Genomic DNA, 19,758 nt, shown 5'->3' on the forward strand with positions numbered 1-19,758 from the left:
GTTCTTAAAAATTGCTTTGGCTACTCTAGGTCATTCACTCATCCATAAATTTTAGAATTGTCTTGTCAGTTTCTGTGAAGAGGCCTGCTGGGATTTTTTGGGGGGATTGTGTTGACTCTTGACAAGCCTTTTTCAAAAAGGAATCATTGAGACTTCGATCTCATTTCTTTTTAGACATTGGAGGAAATTCCACTAAAGTATGTAACTGAAAAAAGAAAAAAAAGATAATCAACCTCTACTGTACAGCACAGGGAACTCTGTTCAATATTCTGTAATATCCTAAATGGGAAGAGAATTTGAAAAAGAATATATATATATTTATAAATCAATCACTTTGCTGTGCATCTGAATCAAGCACAACATTGTAAATCAACTATAGTCCAATACAAAATAAAAATTTTTTAAACTTTTTAAAAAATTGAAAAAAGTGTATGCATATAGGCTAAAAGTTGCTAACTCAAGGTACCAGGTGAGGTAAAAAATGAATGGAGGGATCAGGAATGAGGTGATAAATGGTCACTGATCTCAGGCCATAGTAGTGGAGGATAACAGGGTACAGTGAGGACTTGGGGAAACTGGAGAACCCAAGCCCTGTCTAAACTCCATGCCATATCTCTCAGCTCCATGCCTTGTTGCCATGCAAGAATATGGGTTCAGTGTCTGTCAGATCTTTCAATCAAGAGAAGATGGAAATCCAGATTTTCGTGCCTTCTTGCAGTGTTTTAAAATTTAAAACATCGAGTGGGTCAGTACCACGTGGGTCAAACAGAACTCTCTAAGCTAACCATAGCCTATAGCCTGATGGTCCATGACCTCTCTCTCAGGCTACTCATTCTTTGATCCTCATTTTCCTTATCAATAAGCATGATGGTATTGGAGACCATCTCTAAAGTTCTTTCTAGCTCACTGGTTCTCAATTTCAAAAGAGGAGGGCATCAGAATTACTTAGTAGTTTAGGAGGTCGCTAAAGATATCAACACTAATGATGTTTTGAGCAGTTGTCCCAGACTTTTACACTTTACACACTGTCACATCTGTTCTCTGACTTAATCCTTCCATCATCTTTGTGAAGTAGGCAGCAAAGTGATTGTGCAACCACATGGGAATACCAGGTTACGAAGTCAGTCCTTCCCATTCCAAATCCAGCGCTCTTTTTTACTGTGGTGCAGCCGTCTTTGCAAACTCTAGAAATGGACATTTTGGAAGAGCCAGCAGATACGGGAGATGTGGGAATGGTCTCCAGTTCAGCTGAAGACAGATCTCTAGCTAGATCCAGAACTCAGCTTGGTTGAAATGTCAAGGCTTTTGGGTAAGAGTTGAAGCCTTTGTGAGGACTCCCTGAAGGTAGAGACTTTGGCACATGTTCATCTTAGTAAGTTGGTGCCTGGCACTGTACCCAACACACAGTTTACCATTTTGATGTAAGTGAGTAAGTGGATGGGTTGATGGAAGAAGGAATCAAGAGCTTTAGATCAAGCTGAGAATTTTGTCTAGAGATAATCTCAAGGACAGAGAGTCGAATGTTTCCGGTTGAAAATGTTAAAATAAAAAACTGAGACTTTATACTGGTAACTTAGCTGATAGATGGGAAAAGCTCACCATGGCCTCCCTCTTGTATTTGACTCTCAGATCTAGGTTTTAATTAATAGATTATTACCATTTCCCCGTGCCATGTTTTTGAGAAATCAAGTACTGTTGGTATAAGGAAGCTAAGGCTGCCAAAGGGTTTTATATGATATGCCTTTATAACCTCCAAACAGATACAAGCCCTTATCTTTGGAGATACCTATTGAAATATGGAATGCTAGGCTGTTTGGCTTTCAGTGGAGTGTAATGGGTGATGAAGGAGATAAAGATAAATCAAGGTTGGGTGTAAGTTGATTGTTTTTGGAACTTGAAGAGATGAGGTTTCATTATACTCATCTCTATTTTGTATGTATTTGAAAGTTTTCATAATAAATGTAAAAACAAAAAACCAGAGCATGCCATAGGCTCAGCCAAGCTTTTGGTCACTTTTCCCTGAGCTTGTAAATAGTGTGATCATTGAGGAAGAAATGGATCAAAGGAGAGGAACATGGCAGAAATAAGAACGTGGGCTTTGAGTTTGCCATAGCTCAGGCTCCTCCAACTGTGTGACCTTGGGCAGGTCTCTGACTGTCCCTAAGTCTGGGTTTCCAGGGCTGTAAAAGCAGGATCACGTGGTCTCCCTTGGTGGTTGTTGAGAGGGTGAGGGATAAAGTGGGCAAAGTGTCTGAGGACAGCATCTGGCTCATCTTAGGGGCTCATATCTGGTAGTTTTTATGATTATTAGGCAAAGCCAGAGAGAGTAACGAAAGGGTAAAAACTCTGCCTCAGGATTCCCAGCTACTCCCTTCTTCCCTGCATGAATTACAAGTGCCAAGGGTTATATAACCACAGAGGTAATTTATTGTTTTAGAAACAGAACTCTCAAAGATCAAATTGGACCACTCTGGGATTTACAAGGACCGTAACCAGTTTACTGCCTTTTGAAAAATGAAGCAAGAAAGAACTTACAGAAGAAAAGCATATTAAAACAGTGGGACACCATGTTATACCTGTTGAATTGGCCTCCTTCTTTCCTCTAATTAAGGATAATATCCTGTGTTAGTGAGTTTTTGGCCTAACAGTTTTCTCACATATACGTTGGTATACCCTCTGGGGAAACATTCTGGCAGTGTGTATTGAGAGCCATCTAAAAGCCCAAACCCAAGACTTAGTAATCTCTTTGAAATGTATCCTATGTTAGTAATGCTGAAGAAGAAATGTTGTGTAGCCATTTAAAATGCTTATATAATATCATAGAAAAAGAGTTGTGATGTAAGGATGCAGACTTGTGCCTGTGTTGTGATCACCACTGTGCAGTTGTTGTTGTTGTTTTTTTCTAATTTTGGCTGTGCTGGGTCTTTGTTGGGGCGTGCAGGCTTTTTCTAGTTATAGTGTGGGCTCAGTTGCCCTGCAATATGTGGGATCTTAGCTTCCCAACCAGGGATGGAGCCCGCTTCCCCTGCACTGGAAGGAGGATCCTTAACCACTGGAGCACCAGGGAAGCCTCAGTGCAGTTATTACACCTAAAAGTAAATGGAGACTGGAAAAGAGCATGGAGAAGGGAAGATAGTATGTTACAATCATGGGCAGTGGCTTACTTTCTTTTTTTAAAAAGAAATTTCTTTTATTGCTGTTAAAGATTGTGCCTGCACGTGCCCCCCTCCCCCCGCCACCACATGCACTCAAAGAGTGTGCAAGAAGGTCCTTGAGTCATACCTGGGACATTTAGAACACGGATAAATTCTTTCCCCAAAATAGACGAATCAAAACCCAGAAAACCCTGGAAACTGGAAGGTTTTAAGTAGAGAAGAAATGGAAACCAAGACTTTCACTCTTGAACCATGTTGCTGCATAACACTGTACTTGGATGCTTCTTTCAGGTCTTTGCTGTCATGTCTCAACAGCTTTGAAATCTCTCTGTCCCCAGGTTCAGTTTCAGAAGCTTCAGCAGCTCCGCCTTACACAGTACCACGGAGGATCCTTGCCCAACGTGAGCCAGCTGCGGAGCAGTGCCCCAGAGTTCCAGGTACCCGAGATGCTTCCTTCCTTCACTCCTCGTGAGATCTCAGCTCCCTGGCCAGGGATTGAACCCAGGCCCTCAGCAGTGAAAGCAGAGTCCTAACTACTGGGCCACCAGGGAATTCCCAATACTTACTATACTTTCTTTGAACTGAGTGGAGTGTAAAAGAGGTAAAAATTTTCCTTGAAAAGATAAGATATCAAAGGATAAAGTTCAGTAGTGTTCTGGGAAATCCATTGTTATTCATTTCACAAATGGTCTAATGTAGCACTGTCCAGTGGAAATACACTGTGAGCTACATACGTCATTTAAACATTCCTTCATTTAAATCATTTTAAAGAGAAAGAAATCAGTGTAATTAATTTTAGTATTGCTTAAATAATTTCAATAATTATTTGATCCAGTCTATCCAGAATAATATTATTTCAACATATAATCAATATTAAAAAATTAATGAGATATTTCATCATCTTCTTCTTTTTTAAATGAAGTCTTTAAAATGTGTATTTTGCACTTAAAGCACATCTTAGTTTGTACCAGTTATGTGTTACCACCTTCATGTAACTGGCTTCCACTGTATTCGACACGACAAATCTATGGCACAGGTAAGTGGTCAATATTTTGTTTAGAGGAGTAGTGTCATAGAGTGCTTTAATCATTCATGTTATTGAAAAAAGCCTTATTCAAAACAATGTGGAATCAGTGATTTAGACAATGGTATATGATATTGTTGTTGAAATCTGAATTAGATTTAGGTATTCTAGTCTCTGAAAAATTAGGAGCCTGACATTTTCGTTAACACAATTTAAGATTAAGTGTTAAATCTGAAATATAAACTTTAAAATGAAGTATAACTGTATTCATTTGGATGCCTCTCCATTTTAAAAGTACCGTCTTCTTTCTCTGTGGTGAAATCTGGTTCACTTGTTTGATGATGTCCCATAAAGCAGAAGTAATATTATTTAAATGGAGACTTCCATTTGAGAGTGCTGATAGAAACTCTTAAGTGTAAGGTGGGTAGAAAAAGTACTCTGTGAACCGGTTTGTGCGTTAGTACACTGGAATCTTGTCTTTAGTATAATGACTTTGGAATCTCACCATAATACTCCCTGCGTAAGAAATCCACTTTTAGCAGTTAAACTATCTTACATCTTGGCCTATTGGGTCATTTGGTATCCAAATAAAGTAGATCTCTACTTTATGCTGGAGTTCGTGCTTCAGAGAATAAGACATCACCAAGGGGTACTGGGTTTGAGATCCCAATTTTGTGGTACTTTCCTATCAGCCTTGGAAGGATACAGAACAGAGGTGTCCCTCCCCTGGTATATTGGATGGAATAAAGTGACAGGCCTTGGGCTCCCCAGGATTCTTTCTCTGAGTAATTTCTAAACTTTGAAGCAATTGCAAGCTTACAGAAAAGTTGGGAGTGCAGTAAAAGTAGCTATATTGTCCCCCTTGAGAATAAGTTGCTGATCTCATGAGCTGTCAGCCCCAAATACTTGACCATGTATATTTCCCACCAGCAAGGCTATTGTTCTCCATGAGCTGAATAGAGCTATGAAATCAGGAAATTACCAGTGATGTGTTACTACCATTTGACAAGCTTGGGCACATTCAGGGTGGTATGCCTGAGGACACATTATTATTTGATCCTGAGACCCCATTCACGTTTCCCCTAGTTGCCCTGTTACTGTCATGACAGCAAAAGGATCGAGTTCAGAGCACATACATTGTCTTTAGTCCCCTTCTGGACAATTTTTCCGTCTTTTATTTTTGACATTAAATCATTTTCAACTTGTGTAACCTTCCACTTCTGGAGGTCACAAGCCAGTTCTTTTGCAGAATATTCCTCGATTGGGGTTTGTCTAATATTTCTTTAAGATTATATTTAGATTATGCATCTTTGGCAGGAATAGCCAAAATTGATTTTAATTTTGTATCCAGTGAAGTGGGTGATTTTTTCATTTGCGTGATGTTCACTTTTATCACTTAATTCAGGTGGTGTTGTCAGTCTTCTCCACTCTAAAGTTACTCTTCTTTGTAATTAATACGTATTTTGTGAGGAGGTAATTTATCTGGATTCTCATCAAACTTTCAATTTGTACATTTATTTATTTCTACATATTTATATGGTTTAGTGATTTCTTATATTATCTGATGGGTTGTAATCTCTAACTATTATTGGTATTTTGGTCCTCACATTTTCCCTGATTAAGCTGATAGGAACCTCTTCCCAAGAGTCTTGTCAAACTGAGAAAAAAGGGAATCCCAGAAGCATAAATTATTTTTTTAAGCAGACAGTTTCAGAGTTTAATTTATATACAGTACAAGTAGCAAGGGGGATCCCAATCTCTAGTTGCAGTGCGTGGGCTTCTCATTGCAGTGGCTTCTCTTGTGGCGTGTGGCGTGTGGCGTCTAGAGCTCATGGGCTTATGCTGTGTGTGGGCTCAGTAGTTTCAACTCTCCAGCTCTCTGGCTCTAGAGCACGGGCTCAGTAGTTGTGGCACATGGGCTTAGTTGCTCTGAGGCACATGGGATCGTCTCAGATCAGGGATTGAACCCATGTCTCCCATGTTGGCAGGCGGATTCTTTACCACTGAGTCACCAGGGAAGTCCTGACCTCTCTATGATTCACAGTTTTACGTTGTATAATTACCACCACAATCCAGGTTAAGAACTGTTTCATCATCCTGCAAAAGTTCCCTTAACATCCCTTTGTAATCTATTTCCATCCCCACCTCCTGCCTCTGGAACCACTGATCTGCAGTTTTGCCTCTTCCAGAGTGTCCTCCAAATGGAATCAGAAGTAGAATTTGTTCAGATAGAAATTGCATTTAAGACTCACTCACCCCTACTGTAGCATGTATGTGTTTCTTAGAGCTGCCATAACGAAATACCACCAACTGGGTGGCTTAGTTTTAAACAACAGAAACTGATTCTGTCACAGTTCTGAGGCTGAAAGTCTGAAATCAAGTCCATAAGGCCATACTCTCTGGGGACTCCAGGGAAGAATCTATCTCCTCGTCTCTTCCTAGCTTCTCTTGGCTGCTGCCAGTCCTTGGTATCCCTTGGCTTGAGTGCCGTCACTCCACTCTTGGCCTCCATTCCATGTGAGCTTTCCTGTTTGCCTGTGTTCAAATACCCTCTTCCTTCTCTTATAAAGACACCACCCTAATCCAGTATAACCTCATCCTAACATGTTTACATCTGCAAAGGTTCTCTTCCCAAATAAAGTCACATTCATACGTACTTGGGGTTATGACTTGAACAAATCTTCTTGGAGGAACATGATTCAACCCACTACATTGCAGTTATCAGTTGTTGTTTAGTCACTGAGTTGTGTCCATGTGTCTTTTGTGACCCCACGGGCTGTAGCCCACCAGGCTCTTCTGCCCATGGGATTTCCCAGGTAAGAATACTGGGGTGGATTGCCATTTCCTTCTCCAGGGAATGGTCCCAACTCAGGGATCGAACCCAAGTACCCTGCATTGGCAGGTGGATTCTTTACCACCGAGCCAGCAGGGAAGCCCAGGTATCAGTAGTTGGTTCTTTCTGTTGCTGAGTAGTATTCCACTGGAGGGAGGGACTATAATTTGTTTATCCATTCATCACTTGGTGAGCACTTGGATGGTTTCCACCTTGGGGCAGTTGTGAGTGAAGATATTCACATTCAGTTTTTGTATAAACACCTAGTAGCGGAACTTTTGGATCAAACGTAAGTGTATATTTACCTTTGTGAAAGACTGCCAAACTACTGTACAAAGTGGCTATACCATTTCACATTCCCGCCAGCAAAGTTCCAGAGACTCTGCATTCTCTCCAGCCCTTGGTATTTCAGTTTATTTTTTTTTAAATTATGATTAAGAAAGCACAACATAAAGTTTATCATCGTCACCATTTTTAAGTGTTCAGTTGAGTTGTGTTGAACATATACACGTTGTTGTGCAGCCAATCTCCTGCACATTTTCATCTTATAAAACTGAAACTCCATACCCATTAAACAGCAACTCTATTCCCTTATTCTCCAGCCTCTGGCAACCACTGTTCTACTTCTGTCTCTATGACTCTGACCACTCTAGGTACATTATATAAGCGAAGTCATATAATACTTGTCTTTTTGTGACTGGCTCATTTAGCATAATGCCCTTGAGGCTCATTCATATTGCAGCATGTGACAGGATTTCCTTCCTGTTCAAGGCTGAATAATACTTCATTGTATATATATGCCACATTTTGTTTATCCATTCATCTACTGATGGACACTTGGGTTGCTTTCACATCTTGGCTATTCTGAATAATGCTACTATGAACATGGGTATGCAAACACCTCTGTGAGACCCTGCTTTGAATTCTTTCTGATACATACCCAGAAGTGGGATTGCTGAATCATATGGTAATTCCATTTTATGGGAGTTTGAGGAACCCCCATACTGTTTTCCACAGTGGCCATACCATTTTGCATTCCTGCCAACAGTGTACAAAAGTTCCAATTTCTCCACATTGTTGTTACTGTTTGCTGGTTTTGTTTGAATTTTTTTTTTTTTTTTGGATAGTAGTCATCCTAGTGGGTGTGAGGTGGTAGTGTGTCAGTTTTAAAAAGTTGGTCATTCTAGTGCATGTGTAGTGGTGTCTCATTGTGGTTTTAATTTGCATTTTTCTAATGATTTAGGAGGGCATGGCAACCTACTCCAGTATTCTTGCCTGGGAAATCCCATACACAGAGAAGCCTGGCAGGCTATGGTCCATGGGATCTCCAAGAGTCGGACACGACTGAAGTGACTTAGCTTGCACAGTACTCGATGACTTATGATATTGAGCATCTTTTTGTATGCTTATTGCCATTCTTATCTCTTCTTTGAAGAAGTGTCTGTTTAAATCTTTTGCCCAGTTTTAAAAAGGAGTTGTTCTTCTTCTTATTATTATTAAGTAATTATAGTTATTTATTTATTTTGGATACCTTTTCTTCAATACATATGTTTTTGACAAATAGTTTGTCCTGATCTGTGGGTTATCTTTTATTTTTCTTAAAGTTTTGAAGAGCAGAAATTTTACATTTTGATGAGGTCCAATTTATCAAAATTTGTTGTTTTATGATTTGTTTTATCTTTTATCTAAGACTTCTTTGTTTAATTCAAGGTCAGAAAGATTTTTTTCCAATGTGTTCTTCAGAAGTTTTATAGTTTTAGGTTTTATACTTTGGTAATTTCAAGTTAATTTTTTTAATGTGATGCAGAGTGGGTTGGAGGGCTCTTTTTACATATGGATGTTGAATTGTTGAGCATCATTTGTTGAGAAGACTTTCTTTTCTCTACTGAATTGCCTTCCTTGGCACCTTTTAATATTTTTATTTACTTATTTATTTGACTGTACTGGATCTTAGTTGCGGTACTCGAGATCTTCAGTCTTCCTTGCTACATGCAGGATCTTTAGTTGGGTCATGTGAACTCTTAGTTGTGGCATGTGGGATCTAGTTCCCTGACCAGGGATCAAACTTGGGGCCCTGCATTGGGAGTACAGAGTCTGAGCCACTGGACCACCAGGGAAGTCCCACTTTGGCACCTTTGTTGAAAATCAATTGACCATATATGTGTGGGTCTATTTTTGGACTCTTTCTTCTGTTCCACTGGTCTCTATGCCTATCATTTTGCTAATATCACACTGTTTTGATGGCTGTACCTTTATAGGAAGACTTGAAATCATGTAACAGGAGTCCTTTAGCTTTGGTCTTTTTCAAATTTTTTTTTGTTGTTGCTTATTTTAGTTCCTTTGCTTATCCATAGAATTTTAGACTCAGCTTATTGACTTCTACAGAAAGGCCTGCTGGGATTTTAAAAGGGATTTCATTGAATCTATAATGATGGTGAATCTAAAACTGATGTTTTAATACTGAGTCTTCTAATCCATGAACATGGTACAGAAGCAGAGTTTCTTGATTCAAGTATTATTTAAACACATTCCACTTCCTTTTTGTTTATAGATCCTTTTGGAGTTTACAGAATGTTTTCACTTCTACTGTTTTACTTGATCTTTATTTTTTTTTCTACTTGATCTTTAATACATTAGTTGGTAAGCATAGTACTGTGTTAATATTGGTTAAAGACTAATTTTCTATTCTAATGGAGGATCTGAAAGTATACTCTTCATCTAACCCATTGGGCCCTTGTTCGGAGAACACAAACTTACCTGATGAGTAAACCAAAGTAAGCTTTTCAGGCTATGTTCTGATAGTCCTTAGCAAGAGGCAGGTCATCAGTCAGGAATGGCTAGGGTCACAGCCCTCCTGTTTCTGGGCATGGCCTGGCTTGTGTTCATGGAAGGCAGAGAGAGGAACTGAGTGTTATCCTCTCTCTGAGGGTCAGGAGAGGGCCAGCTGGTCTCTGGCGTGTTTCAGCCCGCATGACAGCCAGGGATCCTGTTGACTGTGCAGCCTGATTGTCAGGCAGCTACAGAGAGAGACAGAGGGCATCTATTTGTATAGCATTCTCTGGGTGCCCCTCTGTCCGTTCCTAACCTTCACATAACTCATCTTGTTCTTTCAAACTATATCACTAAAAACTAATCACACTTTTGACATTTCTGACTTCATTTAAAAAAAGTTGGGTCATCTTGTTTGTAACTGAGAGTTTATAAGATATAACTAATTTAGGAAACAGTCTGATGGGAGAAAACCCTGTTACAGGCAGCAAGACTTGGCCAGATGCAAAACCTGATTTTCCTGAGACCTACTCCCAATACACAGGGGTATAGTGAGGCCCAGAGTTCCCGTAGCAAGTATGTAGGAGAAGCCGAAATTACAAATCCTGGTTAGATTTTAATGGCTTTCCATTGCTGCATTTCCCTTACAATTTTTATAAGATTCTTTCAGAAATGATTGACAGAAGATTTATTGGTTGAATTCAAACAAATGGAAGACTTAAGTAGCAACATGAACCTTAAAATGCTACTAATAATAGCCAACATTTGTTGAGTGTGGGCTGTGTGCCAGACACTGCATTAAGCTCACTACATAGATTATTTCATTTTCATAAAAACCGATTGGAGTTGGTATATGTCTTTGGTAGTTGCCAAAGCATTCTTTGAGTTGTATGTGATAAAATAACATAGCAACAAATTACAGTTCTGAGACAGGAAGTTTATATTTGTCACTTTCGACTTCTTTTTTTTTCCCCCTGTGCTCTTCCCGTCCTCCCCACCCGCCAAGACCTGTGCTGTCCAGTATGGTAGTCGCTGCCGTGCTGTGCCGTGCTGTCCTCAGTCGTGTCCGACTCTTTGTGACCCTGTGGACTGTAGCCCACCAGGCTCCTCTGTCCATGGGGATTCTCCAGGCAAGAATACTGAAGTGGGTTGCCATGTCCTCCTCCAGGGGATCTTCCCAACCCAGGGATCGAACCCACGTCTCCTGCACTGCAGGCAGATTCTTTCCCATCTGAGCCACCAGGGAAGCCTAAGAATACTGGAGTGGGTAGTCTATCCCTTCTCCAGGGGATCTTCCCGACCCAGGAATTGGACCGGGGTTTCCTGCATTGCAGGCAGATTCTTTACCAGCTGAGCTACCAGGGAAGCCCATGGTAGTCACTGGCCATAATTAAATCTTTAATTAAGGTGAAATAAAATACAATGGAAGATTCACTTTCTCAGTCACACAAGCCATCCTCCAAGTCTCAGTAGGCGCACGTGGGGGTGGCCGCTCCTGCGGTTGGCACTCCCTAGGTTAAGGCTGCAAGTGCCCCTAAACACCCAGTGCTTTCGGATGATCTGTCCTCCCTCCTTTCCTTCATCAGCCAGTCAGATCAGTGTCTTGGCTAAAGTGCTTGTTTGGATTATAAGAAAAGTGTTCTGGGGGAATTCTCAGTGGTCAGGACCCCATGCTTTCACTGCCGAGGGCCCAATTCCATTCCTGGTTGGGGAACTAAGATCCTGCAAGCCAGTCGTGTGGCCAAATAAATAAATGTGTATATATATACATACACACACACACACACACACACACATATATATATTCTGATTAAATTTATATAAAATTTTTGAATGGACCTAGATATTATTATACTAAGTAGAAGTAAGTCAGACAGAGAAAGAAAAATACCATATGATATCACTTATATGTGGAATCTAAAATATGATACAAGTGAACTTATTTATAAAACAGAAACAGACTCCCAGACTTAGAAAACAAACTTATGGTTACCAATGGGGAGAGGGCGTGGGGGAAAGATAAATTAGGAGTGTGGGATTAACAGATACAACCTACTGTATATAAAATAGGTAAACAACAAAGTCCTACTTTATAGCACAGGGAACTTTTATTTGGTATCCCCTAATAAACCATAAAGGAGATGAATATGAAAAAAATGCACATATGTATAACTGAATCATTTTACCGCCCATCAGAAACTTAACACAACATTGTAAATCAACTGTATTTAAAAAATAAAAAATGTTAACTTCCACTTCACTACTCTGAGGCACATGCATTTTGAAAGAGGGTGCCTGAAAAAATCACACATGTCCAGTTGGCAGAATTTCACACAATAAATGGTGGTGGCTAATCTGAAAGGCCATGCAGAAGGGCTTATCCTTAAATTATGGAATGTGCACACACACACACACACACACACACACACACACACACACATGCTGGTGGGCATCTGAACGAACAAACGGACCTGCGAGGCCTTTGTGTTCTCCTGCTCCTTCCTTCCTCTAAGAGAGGATTAACTACTCTTCTTTTTCTCTTCTCATTAATCGATAGATAATTAATGAATACATTCGTAAATTTCTTGCACCCACTGTGGTGGCAGAAACATATTTCTGTATGAAGCTTAGGAAGAGTGGAAATGGGTGAGTCGGCCTCTCTGCAGAAGACTGTGGTCCAGTTGGTGATGGTTGAACCCCCTCAGCTTTGGCCCTGAGGTCTGGGCAGCCTGCATGCGGCCACCACCTCTCACTGAGGGAGGGCTGCTATGCCTTAGTTCCATGATCATGGACTCTCGGAGATGATCCCAAATAGTTAGGGCTTGAGTCACGGATGAGAGTCTCCACAGAGATCTCAGAACAGCCTCTCTCGTGCCTTCAGATGGTCTTCAGAAATTCCGTCTATCTCTACCTTCAGCTCCCTCCCAGAGCTGATGGTTTCTGCTGACCCTCTCCCACCTCACTCTCCCGTCTCCTCGAGTCATGGCAGCAGCTTGCAAGGTAAACCTGCCCTGAGCCTCTGCTTCCTCTAGGTCCTGGGCAGGGGTGGGCTGTGGTGTGCCGAAGAGCGTGGCTTGGGTGTCCGAGCTCTGGCTCCATTGCTTTTTTGATCTGTGATCCTTGGCTTTCCCTCAGCCTCTCTAAGCCCCCCCCCTTTTTTTGTATATAAAATATAATCATAATTATCCATAAGGTAATCTGAGATCGTGGGAGGCATGGAAGCATGGCGCGAGGGATTTGGGAGCTGGTCTGAGTTAAGGGAACTAGGGTGTAAAGATAACTGATTCCTTCCCAAGCCGCTAACTAAATTCTGTTTATGTATGCTCGTTCGTCATAGTTTGTGGCTTCTGTGGCAGTCATCTCTCAGAACTTAAAAGTGAGAGGGAATTTTGTTCCCAAGGTCATAAACCTTAGCCAGCACTCTCTGCCAGCCCTGAAACAATACCCTTTTATCCAAATACTATTAGTTAATAATAGAGAGGGCAGTGGCCTTGGTCTTCTGCGTGAGATTTAGAAGACCACATTTATAGATTATTTTATCATGCGTTATTTCCAAGAAAGATTTTCACTGACTGCTAGTATTTGTCTTATGTCTTAGTTTCTTTTCCAGCAAACGATTATTTTCTGAATTTGTCACTAAACGTTGTTTAGGAGTCTGTACCCTCCCAAACTACATGCACTTTGCAGCTGTAATTTTTTCCCCACTGTCTATCTCTGTGCTTGATTTGCGCCTGGTTTGCCTTTGCTTTTGACTTCAATGAGAAGTTCTTCTCTTCTGCCCAAGGAAATAGTGAGAAGCCCAGAAAGCTAGGGGCTTACTTAACAGCTTTGGAATGTGCCTCTGTCCCAAAATAGGAACTGTGACCAAGAATATGGTTGTCATATTTTTAATACAGAGTCGAGTAGTGCTTTCCCCCCTTCTAGTCTAACCATACATGTTGAGTAGAAAACTTATAGAATGAAAGAGAAAAGTAGGCAATTCATGAATCTCTAGTCACTCAGAATAGAGGTCTTTGATATTATGCTAGGGGCAAGGAAACACTGGCCCCACGCCCTGAATCGGGAACATCTGCCTCCATGAGAACTTGAGCGAGAAACCTGGAATATGGCCACATTCATTCTGCCGTTCACGTGCTCCCAGCTGCTCATGTAATGGAGGGTAAGGAAGAGCATGGATACTCTAGACAGTGCTTCCAAGACTGAGCTGTATTCCATTAATTTAAATTTTTTTATGCCAGAAAATACCGGAAGAGATGAGAACTTCTCCTGAGAAGTCCACCTGTTAGATAAAATCAGGGGTCTGCTTGAAAAGAAATTCTGTGAGGACTAAAGTGCTGGACATTTTGTTGTTACTGTTTTCAAGATGCTAAGTTGTGTCTGACTCTTTGCAGCCCCATGAACTGCAGCACACCAGGCTTCCCTGTCCCTCACTATCTCCTAGAGTTTGCTCAGATCCATGTCCATTGAGTCAGTGATGCCACCAGCCATCTCATCCTATGTCGTCCCCTTCTCCTCCTGCCGTCAATCTTTCCCAGCATCAGGGTCTTTTCCAGTGAGTCAGCCCTTCACATCAGGTGGCCGAAGTATTGTAGCTTCAGTTTTAGCATCAGTCTTTGCAATGAATATTCAGGGTTGATTTCCTATAGGATTGACTGGTTTGATCTCCTTGCAGTCCAAGGGACTCTCAAGCGTCTTCTCCAGCACCACAGTTCAGAAGCGTTGTGTTTTAGAATAAAAACTTTAGTGCCAGACATAGGCTGCCTAGCATGATGACCAAAAGGTCAGACTCTGAGTTCAAATCCTGCCTCTGCCGCTTTCCAGCCAGGTGACGTGGGACAGGTCACTAACATCTCAGCCTCAGCTTCATCATCTGTAAAGTGAGGATGGTGGCAGGGCCCATGTCAGAGTTTTGTCATGAGGAATAGACGAATTAATATATAGGACACTGTCAGAGCGGTGCCTGGCACAAGGTGAGCCTTTGGAGGTCTTTCCTCTTGTTATTGGCTTTGTTCCTACCCCCGACTCCCACCCCGCTGCTCCTACCACTGTAGTTACTTCTACCACCTCATCTGTGGCCACCTCTGTGGGCACTACTATCTCTAGGGCTTTGGCATCTGCCTGGCTTGAGTTCCAGCTCTGCCACTGTTTAAGTCCAAAAGCCTCCGTGTCTGCATTTGCAAGATAGGGTGTTACGAGTGTCCTTCCCAGGGTCCTGGTAAAGATGACCTCAGGGTCATGCGTGTGGGGCTTGTTGCTGTATTATTTTACTGTGGCAGGTCAAAGCCAAGGTGTCAGCCACAGAGTGCTGGGCTCTGTGGTGAGTTGTGTCCCAAGTACTTTGTTCTTATTAATAAGCTGCCAGTGCTTGAGAACTGACACGACTGAAGCGACTTAGCAGCAGCAGCAGAAGCTTGAGAGTTCTTTTTAAAAGGTAATTGGAACTAAGTCAGGGTATCCCCATGTAGCATTGCTGTTCACTTCCACAGTGAGAAATGGGCAGGTGCTTGGAGGGTGGGGACACCCGGGGTACACCTGCTGGTCTATGAGTCCTGCATTTGGTGAGTTTTGTGTGAGGCAAAAAGCAGGTGCGAGAGCTGCGGGTCTAGGGGTGCTGGCCTTTCTGCCACAGAGAGTCCTGTCCACAGTCTTCCACATTCATGCTCCTCCACAGGGCAAATCCCTGCTCCTGCTGCTCATCAGACCAAAGCGCCGTCCTCCCCAGATCCAGCTGTTTTCATCCTGTCCAGACGTGTGTGGGTGTGCTCAGTTGTTCTGTCATGTCTGACTCTGTGACCCCCATGGACTGTAGCCCACTGGACTCCTTCTCTCCATGGTACCATTCCAGCAAGAATACTGGAATGGGTCACCATAGTTATTCTGTCCAAACATACGTCTGTGCGCTCAGTCGCTCAGCAGTGTCTGACTCTTTGTGACCCCATGGACTGTCGCCTACCAGGCTCCTCTGTCCGTGGGATTATCCCAGCAAGAATACTGGAGTGGGTAGCCAGTTCCTTCTCCAGCCAAACATATGTAGATGCTGAGGAAATACTTGTTTGGATTCTGAAAATCGCTTTCCATGTACATTAAACAGTTACTATGACTTGCTCTGACTTTACCCATTAATAAATATTGACTGAGTGCCTGTTAAGAGTCAATGATTATTGAGCTTATAAAGATAACTGTCCACTTAGGAAGCTTATAATCACGTTTGAGAGACAGGTTGTGTACACACGAACTGTAGCAGAAAAGCATCGACTCTAGTTTCTTTTTCTTTTTTAGCTTCCGGTTTAAACTTTTATATTCAAGAAAAGTAACACATTGTGTTTTTTTATAGCTTGTTCCCTAATTCTTCCTTGTTCCTTGAAAAGTGATATATACTAATTGTATAAAATACAGAAAATATGTAAAAAATGAAAAAGGAACAGAAAAAGTTATCTGTATTTCATCAACTAGAAGTCACCTTTTGAATGTTTTATTTTAGTTATTTTTCATGCATCTTTTATAGGTGGTATCATTCTCTGTTTTTATAACCTTTTAAGAAAATTTCAACCATTATGTAATCATTATTTTCATAATTTATTAAGATACTTTATAATTTTAATAGCTAAATAATATTTCATCATAAATGACATAATTTATAACCACTTGCAGTGTATTTTGGATACTTTGATTGATTCCGAGTTTTCTTTATTGTATATCATACGGTGATAAATGTCTTTGTGTATGAGTCATCTGTGTTTCTGAAACATAGATTCCCACAGGAGGAGTATGCAAGGAGCAGAAATAGTTGTAAGGTTATTAATACATGCGGCTTTGTTGCTGTTTTGTAAATATCAAAGATATTTAACCTAACAAAAATTTTGACTCTGATTTGAATATTTATTGCCTTAGCCAGAATGTTCATTAACTTAAGTCCTTAGCCTTTGCAGATCTTACGTTCCAAGTACTGACTGTTCAAGAATGACTCCAAAGTGGGGAAATAAAACTACATAGATACATATATATATATATATATATATATATATATATATATATAGTTTTAAATATATATATATCTGAATCACTGCTGTACACCAGAAACTAATACAACATTGTAAATCAGCTATATTTCAATTAAAAAAAACTAAAAAAAAAAAAGGAATGACTCCAAAGTTCATGACATAAGTCTGCATATTTACTGAAGCACAAAACTTAAATCACATGGACCTTGAGGGGCCACGAGTTGAGTCCCTTGCCTAGGGAGTGACCAAGGCTGCTTAGCACATGTTTCACTGGGGCTTCATGGTTCTTTCTGCAGCGCCTCTGGTATGTTGCTTTAAAAATTAATTTTTTTAAGTGTAGAGAACTTCTGTGAAAACTGAAAAAGCCACTAATTTATAGTATACAAGTATGCAAAGAAAATCTATGACCATCAGAGAAATATGACTCAAGAAAAAAACGAGTTTGTACAATTATTTCCACATTAGAAAAATGAAGATTTACTTTCCGATTGTTTAACAGTGTTTATTAATCTGTCCATTGTAGAAAACAAATAGGATTTCATTTTTAGTGCCTACTGAAGAAATTATTCTCTTTATAATAAGTCATGAAATGGTTGTATATATCTTTATGACAAAATAAGAAAATAAATACATTAGTGAAATCATCAGACAGTGAGCTACAACAGCTCAACAGACATTATCCCCCTTGCATTAATTCTAAAAGTTCTTTGTATTTTGGTGAGAATGTCTTATACTCTAGGTAGTATACTCTTGCTAGGACTGATAGTATGTGGAAAACAATTTAATCAGTGTCTAGGAAGTAGTCAGAGAGCACTCTTAGTAAAAGAGACACTGCTTAGACCAATTGCAGGTTAAGCTCTGCTTAACCTAATACCTCTGGGTGGAACCACCCACCTGCCAGGCCCCAGTGTCACCATCTAGAGCAGTTTCCCCCTGCTCCCTTTGTCTGAACTGTTCCCCTTGAAGTTGCTTTCTGTCCTCTTGGTGACGAGGGGGTGGCAGTTACTTCCTATCTCGCCCCCAGCATGTTTCTTGCTTTTATTTCCCAGTTCCTTGGCAGACTGTCACCCCCAGCTCTTCCCATCCCAGGAGTTGCCTTTTCCTCCCTCCCTGCTGCAAGGTCTCAGACAGAGGAGAGACTCGTGTTTCTGCGCTCCCGGACCTTTCACATGGTGACCTGGCCCCGTGGCCCTGCCCACTGTGTTAAAGGCCTGGAATCAGTCTGTGATGGGCCAGCATCACCCTGATGATGCAGCTGAGCACAGATACGGAGTCTGGTTTATCTGGTTTCTGTCTCCTGGTGTGGGCTCCTTCCCTAGGCTCCTGAGGTCACGTGACCCCTGATCAGCCCGCCTTCTCGCCATCCCTGAGGCCCAGAGAGAGAAGCAGATGGACTGGGGCTGCCTCTCACCCTGTAATTTGGCTGCAAGTCACCATTGTTGGCCTCCTGCCTCAGCTCTGATAACTGGACTCCTGTCTGCTTCCGATTGCCAGGGTCCCATGGTAACCTGTTGCGTATCCCTGGGCCTCCCTCCCAGGGACTGAAGTCCTGCCCCGAGACAGTGACCGTGGCGCTTGGCTGATGTCAGCAACCCCTCTCACTGGATCCCCGTGCCCTAGATTTCTCATTGTTCCAGAGGGCCTACAGTCAGGAAGCCTCTGTTCTGGACTCTTATCTCAGCAAGTGGCAACTCTGCCGTCCCAGTTACTCAGGCCAAAACCTTGGGCTCATCCTGAACTCCTCCCGTTCTCTCTCATCCCATGTCTGATCCTTCAGCAAATTCTTGGTCCTACATGAAACATGTATCCCACCTCTGCCTCCTCTGAAGTGCACATGTATCATTTCTGCCCTGGATTCTTACAAAGAATGTCCTGACCGGTATCCCGGCTTCTGCCTTATTGCCTTTCAGCTACTCTCAGCTCTGCCATTCGAGTGATCCTGTGAAAAAATGAGCCAGATTCTATCACTTCTGTTTTCAGAATCCTCCCGTGGCTTCCCATCTCACAGCGTAAAACCAAAGCGCAAAGCACAGTCCCTGCCCCGTAAGGCCCTTCCCCTCTGCTCACACCTGCTACACGTCTGTCCAGCACCCTTCTCACCACTCTCTCCACTCTGGCTTTTTTCTCTGTTCCCCAAACGCTCCCTAGGACCTCACTGCCAGGAATGCTCTTCCCCCAGATAGCTTTTTTTTTTTTTTTGGCTGCGCTGGGTCTTTGTTGCAGCGCTTGGGCTTCTCTAGTTGCAGTGTGTGGGATTAGTTGCTCTGAGGCACGTGAGATCTTAGTTCTCCTACCAGGGATTGAACTTGCATCCCCTGCGTTGGAAGGCAGACTTTTAGAAAATTTATTTATCTTTAATATTGAAGGATAATCACTTTACAATATTGGGTTGGTTTTTGCCATACAACAGCAACAATCAGCCATGAGTGCACATACATTCCCTCCCTCTTGAACCTTCCCCCCAAACCCACCCCTCTTTTGATTGTCACGGAGCACAGAGGTTGAGCTCCCTGCATCATACAGAAATTCCCACTGGCTATCTGTTTTACATATGGCAATGTCTGCGTTTCACTGTTGCTCTTTCAGTTCATTCCCCCCTTTCCTTCCCCAGCTACGTCCACAAGTCTGTTCTTGTGGCTGCGTCTCCATTGCTGCCCTGCAAATAGGTTCATCAGTACCGTCTTTCTAGATTCCGTGTATATGATATATGTTTGTCTTTCTCTTTCTGACTTACTTCACTCTGTATAGTAGGCTCTAGGCTCATCCACCCCATTAGTAGGCTCTAGGCTCATCCACTTCCATTCACTCAAATGGAAGGTGAATTCTTAACCACTGACCACCAGGAAAGTGTGCCCTTGCCCTCCCCGATACCTGAATGGCTTCCTTCCCCCTGTTCTTAGCTCTTTAGATATCTCTCCTCGGTGAGGCCATCCCTCCTTAAAATCATAACCCCATCCTACTCTCTTGTTTCATTAT

At 41.8% G+C, this 19,758-nt stretch overlaps 1 protein-coding gene across 2 annotated transcripts in view; it reads left to right on the forward strand.

Annotated features, from left to right (window-relative positions):
- Positions 1–19,758, forward strand: part of CRTC3 (CREB regulated transcription coactivator 3) — a 98,772-nt gene that overhangs the window by 6,077 nt on the left and 72,937 nt on the right. For both annotated transcript variants that reach the window (XM_070478315.1, XM_070478314.1), the window contains exon 2: positions 3,494–3,592. In XM_070478315.1, the coding sequence (XP_070334416.1) occupies positions 3,494–3,592 (99 nt within the window). The remainder of the gene's footprint in view (positions 1–3,493; positions 3,593–19,758) is intronic.

The sequence above is a fragment of the Odocoileus virginianus genome, chromosome 16 (assembly GCF_023699985.2).
Source record: "Odocoileus virginianus isolate 20LAN1187 ecotype Illinois chromosome 16, Ovbor_1.2, whole genome shotgun sequence".
Lineage (NCBI taxonomy): Eukaryota > Metazoa > Chordata > Mammalia > Artiodactyla > Cervidae > Odocoileus > Odocoileus virginianus.